Source organism: Amphimedon queenslandica, unplaced genomic scaffold (assembly GCF_000090795.2).
Source record: "Amphimedon queenslandica unplaced genomic scaffold, v1.1 AMPQUscaffold_13487, whole genome shotgun sequence".
NCBI lineage: Eukaryota > Metazoa > Porifera > Demospongiae > Haplosclerida > Niphatidae > Amphimedon > Amphimedon queenslandica.
Genome location: NW_003546277.1, coordinates 386,151 through 393,897, shown reverse-complemented (window position 1 = coordinate 393,897; position 7,747 = coordinate 386,151). Strand labels below are relative to the sequence as shown.

The 7,747-nt window shown below is 39.3% G+C and overlaps 2 protein-coding genes across 5 annotated transcripts; one reads left to right on the top strand and one right to left on the bottom strand.

Moving 5' to 3' along the window:
- Positions 1 to 210: 210 nt before the first annotated feature.
- Positions 211 to 4,416, bottom strand: LOC105316954 (uncharacterized protein DDB_G0283697-like). Its single transcript, XM_011412283.1, has 5 exons — positions 4,203 to 4,416; positions 1,762 to 2,054; positions 1,271 to 1,476; positions 292 to 394; positions 211 to 240 (listed from the first exon to the last, which is right to left on the bottom strand). Exons 1-5 carry the CDS (start codon positions 4,414 to 4,416, stop codon positions 211 to 213), a joined length of 846 nt encoding a protein of 281 aa, XP_011410585.1.
- Positions 4,417 to 4,521: 105 nt separating this feature from the next.
- Positions 4,522 to 7,670, top strand: LOC100635429 (POU domain, class 6, transcription factor 1-like). Of its 4 annotated transcripts, none has more exons than XM_003384635.2 (5): positions 4,522 to 4,844; positions 5,599 to 5,666; positions 5,721 to 5,765; positions 6,066 to 7,204; positions 7,262 to 7,670. In XM_003384635.2, exons 1-5 carry the CDS (start codon positions 4,752 to 4,754, stop codon positions 7,327 to 7,329), a joined length of 1,413 nt encoding a protein of 470 aa, XP_003384683.1. In that variant the 5' UTR covers positions 4,522 to 4,751; the 3' UTR covers positions 7,330 to 7,670. The 4 variants fall into 4 exon arrangements, with proteins under 4 accessions (XP_003384683.1, XP_019849423.1, XP_011410538.1 ...); XM_019993864.1 differs by having other exon boundaries at positions 7,251 to 7,670; XM_011412236.2 differs by having other exon boundaries at positions 6,066 to 7,670.
- Positions 7,671 to 7,747: the final 77 nt, after the last annotated feature.

The window sequence follows — 7,747 nt, the reverse complement described above, 5'->3', positions numbered from 1 at the left end:
GCATAAAGTCCCCAAGTTTTGTTCCTCTTCCTCTGTCACTTCTGTCGGCTCCATCTCCAGCTCTTTGCCTGGTCCTCCTCCTCCTAATAATAATATAATAATTATAACATAATTCAGAGCATTAATAAAGAAGAATTAGATTTTCCGTGTGAGTAATGGAAAAGAATACAATGTCAAGTTCAAGTTCACAATAGCAATCATTCCATTAACTTACTCCAAATTCTCATAATATTCCCTATCCTACACAATGGTAAGAATTACATCACTCATCAACATCAGTCATCATCATACCTTCTTCTTCTCCCATTCTTCCCTAGGCTTCTGCTCCTCTGCCACATAAAGGTCGTGTTCCCATTTGTCCAGTTCCTGACACTTGAGCTTAGTAACAGTAGCTCTGCATTAGGGACAAGAAAGAGGAACAATCACATCAGAAAAGTCATACAGTAGATCCCTGAAACCAGTGACCTGCCGCCTGTATGTTCATATGATTCAGGTGTTAGTGGAATAGGATCAGGACAAGAGAATGTGGCATAAAAATCTAATTATAATCACTGATCACTGATCACTGATCACTGATCACATTCACAAAGAACATTCCTCATCCACTGACTCTGAGGACTGGAGTGTCTTTATGAGCACATGATAGACATACCAATACCAATAACTTAAGAAAACAAAGATACCTCACAAGAAAGTGTACACTATTATCCTAAGACAAATCAATGTAAACTAGCAAATAAAACTATGTCCCATTATGTAGCAGTGAGGTCCACTCACCAACTGGAATAGTTTATCATTCCTTTAGAAACTATGTTCATTTTACAATGGATACACTACAAGATGGCTACCATCCTCACTGTGGAATACACAATGTCATATGGTCCTCACTTTAATACCAAATTAGGGGTTTGATTAGTGTCTTAGACTAAATAACTGAATAATGGACTGGATGCCAACTACACACACCCACACACACTCTACTATTATTAAGAGTTGATCATTATTTATTTTACCATAAAAGGTATGAGGATACAAATAAACCGCCCACTCAAATCAGTTTAAATTATGACATAACAGAACCTGGCATGAATCAACCATGCAGTCATCTTGATGATGACATCCTCTCACAGTTGCCATAAACAGGACGTGAACACACTTGACTCACTAGGTATTGCCTCAAAGGGACTATAGCTAGTTAACTTTACAATAAGTACATTTACTGTAATCTCTTTTGTTTCAAGGAGCCTTAGCTCAACTCCTTAAAGCTTACATTGTTTCAGTTGTTGGCTGATCTGCTTCTCCAGTCTCATCTTCATCCTCAAACCTGCTGTCATGATAGAAGTAAGGGCCAGCCCTTGGGACAAACATCGGGTTATCCTTTGTTAACACTTCAGCCTCTTCCTCTCCCTCCTCTTCAGGGTTCTCTTCCCATCCTCCCTCCTCCTCTTTTCTCTCCTCTTCATTCTCTTCTTCCTCCTATCATAAATACATTACTCTTACATAAACTGACAGTAAGGTTCTCCCATAAAGCATGCTAAGTGATCAAACAACTTTTTAAAATTGTAAACAATCCAATTTTTATTAAAATTAGCTCAAACTTTCTATACAACATAAGTACATTTTATACATACATGTATATGAAAATGTAATAAAAATGAAGAACTCTCTCCTTTTCAATTTTAGCAAAACTTGGCCCGAGACCATGTACTGATTGATAGCCCCTAACTTTCAATTAATTAATTAATTGATGCATAAACTCACTTGATGACTGTGATCAGAGCCTTCTTTTAGTTCAATATCTTCTTGTTCCTCCCGACTCTCTCCTTCATCTTGGTTACCATCAACACTCTCCCTGTCTCCCTCCTTTTCCTCTCCCCCACTAGTTAGCTCTTGTCTGTCTTTGGTCCCTTTGTCTCCATTAGACGTCACTTCATGTCTATCAGTCACTTCATGTCTATCAGTCGCTTCATGTCTATCAGTCGCTTCATGTCTATCAGTCGCTTCATGTCTATTAGTCGCTTCATGTCTATCAGTCGCTTCATGTCTATCAGACACTGCAGTAATACAAGAACAGACATTAAAACCAGATTTAAAATATCATTATTAGTATCAGTATGTGGGCAGACAAAAAGCTAGTGAGATGACTATCAGACAAACCAGTAGAGGTAGCAGTATAGACAGTAAGCAAAGGCGGTGGCCTTATTTGGACAGACAGACACACAGAGAGTCTGCAATGTAGGACAACAATTATGAATAGACTCTTTATATCTGTCTGCCTATCAACCACATGTAAGCATTCTTAATGGATACAGACCCACACCTTGAAGACTTAGAACACTCAATTGGACTACCCACTGGTCAAGGATCAAGGGACTAAGACCCATTCATAACATATCATTATATCAACCAATAGACAATATCAGACATTTTGTAAAAACAGTCCACCATAAAGAAGAACCAACTCTATTGGATCAAGGACCAGCGCTAAGTCTATAGATAAGGCGCTGGTCTATCAAAAGTATTTATCACTAAAGCTTATTGCCAAACCACAGGCTAGTAATACTAGAGGAGCTAATGAATGAATTACACACTCCCTGCTATCAGGTAACAGCCTCAGCAGGATTTACAAATATTTAATTAGACTTATAAGGAATATATAGGCATAGGTATGTGTACATGTACATATGTGAGTAGTTGCTGAGCTGAGGTTATTAGTGTGAAGTTTATGAACTAATTGAAATAATCATTTCAAGTCAAAATGTAACTATAACCAGTTTGAATCAAAAACCAACATTAACCCAAGACCCAGCCTTGATAGAGGTACTATAGGACAGAGATTAGACAGCGCCTAGCAACTAGCCAGGTGCCATGGCAACAGCAGGTTTGTTTACATTAGGAGTAGGTGCTACTCTTATTGATATAAAGATCAAAGGAGTGGAGGCTGCCAGGACAGAATATACATCAGACCATGAGAGAGAAATAATAATAATGATAATGTACTGTACATGTAAGAAATATACAACATCAAAACAGGGAGCACACTATTAGCAGCAATACTGACAGTTCAACACTCTATGTACAGTAGGTATGTACAATAGTCCATTACAATTGGAGAGGTGATAGTTCCATCAGCTATTAGAATAGAGTGGTGGAAGCAACTTAATATCCTTTCAAGTGAAAAGTGTGAATGTACTTATACAAAGTATCACTAGTGTGTTGGTGAATAAGCATAATCCATATTAATATCAGTAATGGTATATCTACATGGTACATGATTGAATGAGTTAATACTGAGGTGAGTCACCTACTGTAGCATTACAATAATGATACACTGTACACTGTACACTGTACAGTGCAGCATTATGTGTGGATAGTGGTATAACCCAATGAGGTTTTCATCAAAATTTAAAGCATTACAAGGTATGTCTTTAATTAATTGCCACAATTAGCTACTCACAAATAGTAAAACAATACAACATTTAATAATAATTGTTTATTTCATTGAAAGTGTATGAGGAAAGTGCCAACATGTCACTAAAGAAAGAGTAAGACTAGTCCAAGGATAAGCAACCTAAGGGCTCAGTTGGCAAAATAATTACATCAGACTTGGCTCATTGTTCTGTTATTCATGTACAGCATACATGTATGTAGCCTCATCTTTCTGTAAATACACTTCTAATAAGAGTATGGGAATCAACTAATCATGGCTTTTAGTGATAGAGTTACTTCAAGACCAAAAAATAGAGCAAAGTAAATGATCACTGGCTTTAACAATGCAAATATAGTATCACCGTGACAATATGATATCATAATGTTACAAGTCCGTGACAAAACATTAAACATTCATAATTTATTCAAGTCACACAGTCACAAGTACAGATTAGGATAGACATGTACATTTACATGTACAGCTTTGAATACTGCCCCATGCCAGTGCTACAATACCAGTGAACTAACAATGATTGTCATTGAGCAGTAGGGTAGACTGCAATCCCAGTGCTTTATTACATTAGAGAATAAACCCTAAACCTTTGAGGAATGAGAATGAGAATTCTAATGATCATTATGTGCCATGACCACATAAAACATGTATATGTAGCTAATGCTACCATCAACCCAGCCCTCATGGTGCCCTCACTAATGATCAACAAGAGGATGTGTTGAATACCCTAGTCGAACCGGCTATACAATCAAGTACTTACCATTAGTACCAATCTCTTCTTCTTCATCATCACTACAGTCATCTTTCTTCCTCCTTCTATCAACCGCTCTTTGACTTTCATCGTCTCCGCCTTCCTCTTCAGGATATTCCTTCCCTTCCTCTTTTATTCTTGTAGGATCTTCTGTATTAATACTAATGGTACACATGGTTTTAGTGACATTAATACCTGTTTCATTTTGAGACCTGTCCGCCATTTTGATTAGATGGATTAAGTGGGCGGGGCTAGTACCACGAGAGTGCTCCGTAATCTTGTTCAATTTTCCGTATTCTTATGTTAATTTCCGTGGACTAGTTGCATGAGTATATAACGGGAAAATCTTGGAAGAGAAGAGAACAGACTCTTCAGTAGGTTACTTCAGCCTCCTTACCCGCAGCTCCTTCTCTATCCCTCTCTTAGACACAGTGTCTCCTCTGACACTGATACTAAAGACACGACCACTTCTAGTCGATAGTAGCTACCCTGTATCTCTCTCTCTCCCCGGTTGATTTGCGCTTAACATTCCCATCCTAAACTTTGTGACTTTATTTAATGGCCGCTGGACATACTCTCCTTTCAGAGATGAACACTGACAAGCAGGCACTAACAAACATCTTCCAGTTCCTGAAACATCAAAACCTCAAAGTGAGTGATGAGGATTATCATTTTGTGTGGTAATAATCATTATTATGATAATTAGTATTGTTATGCTTTGGGCTCGTTTTCATTGTTTATAATATTCCCATTGTCTCAGTTGTAAGTGGGTCCCTCTCTATCTCTTATTCATTAAGAGAGGTTACACTGATTTCATGTCATGACAATGAAAATTGTCCTTTAAAATACGCTGTGATCACAATTTAATGAAATAACCTTACAACAACAGTAGCTCTTCACTTTTGACTTTAAAAGGCTCCTGGCAAATCAATAGCAAGAAAAGGCATAATATATTTACACTTGTACATGGAGGCTATTATACATAACTCAATTATGTATATGAATATTCTCACCAGTTGTGGGTATTCTAATGTAATAAATAATCAAAGGAGAAGGATATTATTCTATAATGATTGTGGTCAGCCGAGGGCCGGGCATGCGCATACAGCTATTAACAATAGCCAAATATGGGTGCCGGTTTTGTTGGTTTTGACCACCTGGTCATGTGTTGCTGCATATATTAGCCCTGTGTGTGTCTAGTCTTGGCTGCTATACTACAGAGTGTACGCTCCACCAGTCATTCCTTATACTTCACATTCTTTCACTCTTCCTCCAGTTGTCCTGACTACTTCATGTATTTCCTGTTTTGGCATGCGTAGATTGGACCAATGAATTTCATTATATTTGTAATCCATAGTTCCATATATATACCTCTACCTTTCATTGACTCTATCTCCCATTATAGGAAACAGAGGAAGCTTTAAAGAAAGAGCTTGGCATACATGTGACAACAGTGTCTGCAGTGCCCACCAGGTAATGATGATCATGATGAATGACACCTTTTGATTCTCTCTCTTTCCTCTGCAGTAGCAGTTGCTCTCAGCCTGAAGAAGTTGCAGATTCATATTCAAAGTAGGTCTAACTCTGTTATTCATTTTATGCATTAATTCATAATTTGTCATGATATGCTGATAATGCGCTACTTATTTAATAAAGTGTTTGTCTATAATGTGATGCTGATTATACTGTACAAGCATGTTTGCTATTTACCTTAGCAAATAACATTTAAATGACAATATTATCAAACAGTGCTTCTCAGCACTAATGTTTCGCATTCTCTGCCTTGCTTTGAGCAGCTGGTCAATGATATTTAAATGTACTAAGTGTCTTCCTCTTGAACTCCGTGATGATTTCATTCTTTCCAATACACAGAGACACTACTCACCCTCGCTCTTACTCCACTGCCAGTGCTCCTGTCAATGCTACCATTCTTGTTGATGACGAAGAGGAAGACATTGAACCAGAAGAAGAAGAGGAAGAGGAGGAAGGTCCTCGCTCATGGCCTGGTGTAGCCCGGTCACCTGGTCCAGTACAGCAACAGAGCTTTGGACCAAAGCCTGTCATTCCATTCCAAGTTCCTTCAATGCTGACCTCACCTCCAGGACCACTCCTCTACAAGCCACCAGCCTCTTTCCCAATGCCTACAATATTCACTCTGGTTCCTCCTGGTCTGCTCGCTCATTCCCCAAATGGACTCATCAATCGTCCATTGAGTTTCCCTTCTCGTAGCAGTCCTCCTCTCATGTCAACAGCCTCTGGTCTTCAGAGCCCTCCTGCTCTGTCACCACTGACTGCTCCTCCTTCAGCCATTCTCTCCAAACCAATCAACACTGGCCCAACAACCACACCAGCTAACATGAACGGAACTCTCCTCTCTCCTGGTACCCAGAAGAACACCATCACTCTTGCTTCGATACCGGATGAAGAACTAACGCCAGCTCACCACGAGCTCAAGGCTTTTGCTGAAGAATTCAAGACTAAGCGCATTCAACTAGGATACACTCAAGGAGCTGTGGGTCAATCCCTAGCCGATAAAGGTTACAGTAATTTTGCTCAAAGTACTATCAGCCGTTTTGAACAGATGCAGCTGAGCCCTTCGAACGCTGCCACTATCATGACTGTCCTCAAACGATGGCTGTATGAAGCTGAGAACCCTGACATGGTCTTATCTGGTGAGGGTCAGGTCGACCCTCTAGGACCACCTCGAAAGAGGAAGAAAAGGGTTGTGTACACTCCTCATGCTCTCTCTATCCTCAATAAGTACTTCCTCAAGGAGCCAAGGCCAAACCGTCAGATCATTGAAATGGTTGCTGAGGAATTGGATCTACTTCCAGAAGAGGTAAGGGTCTGGTTTTGTAACAAGAGACAGAAGTACAAGACAAGCAATGGTGAAGTTGAAGAGACTGGTCCAGACTGTCCCTCTCCTTTCTCCCCTCAGTCTGATGTCACCACCTCCCCACCGCCAGCACCAGTCCAGAAGAATTGCACTAAGTTCACTATTGAGGAATTGAGTAAGTCATCAGCAGGACATACTAGCAGTCAGATAAGTTTTACTAGTAATTTGACAGTGTCACACCAAGTCCTGCGTCCAATGGTCTTTGCTACAAGAAGACAGCCTGTGATGGTCCAGATATAGCAAGACCAGCACAGCAGTTATCAAGATCATACAAAGAATTGCAAGTTTTAAAGACATGACAGGCCTCCTCTGGCTGTTAAAAACTGAACTTTTTGTTTGTTATTTTCTTGACTGGGTCTATATCAAGACCTGCTTTATTTTCTCATGTTTTTGTTCTCCCTTTTTTTAACGATGCCATCACCTTGTGGCTATTGTTTCATTTATCATTATTATTATAATGCACACTTAACACCATCACTACCACACTACTAGTTGATAAAATTAATGATTCACATATTGATAATGCGTATTGTGTGTTCCTTTTTGTTCTCAAACAATTCTTATTGCCAACCCTCCCTTAACATCATTGATAAACTAGCTAAGCCCTGTTATGGTCACACAAGGGTCATCCCTATTTACTGGTCCCTTCATTCCTTGT

Excerpts from the sequence above, each read along its gene's own strand:
- LOC100635429 (XM_011412236.2), top strand. The coding sequence starts at position 4,752 with ATGGCCGCTGGACATACTCTCCTTTCAGAGATGAACACTGACAAGCAG. Across the intron at positions 4,845-5,598 it reads TGAAACATCAAAACCTCAAA|GAAACAGAGGAAGCTTTAAA; the intron begins GTGAGTGATGAG and ends CTCCCATTATAG. Across the intron at positions 5,667-5,720 it reads GTGTCTGCAGTGCCCACCAG|TAGCAGTTGCTCTCAGCCTG; the intron begins GTAATGATGATC and ends TTTCCTCTGCAG.
- LOC105316954 (XM_011412283.1), bottom strand. The coding sequence starts at position 4,416 with ATGGCGGACAGGTCTCAAAATGAAACAGGTATTAATGTCACTAAAACC. Across the intron at positions 395-1,270 it reads CAGCCAACAACTGAAACAAT|AGCTACTGTTACTAAGCTCA; the intron begins GTAAGCTTTAAG and ends TCCCTAATGCAG. Across the intron at positions 241-291 it reads AAGAATGGGAGAAGAAGAAG|GATAGGGAATATTATGAGAA; the intron begins GTATGATGATGA and ends ACCATTGTGTAG.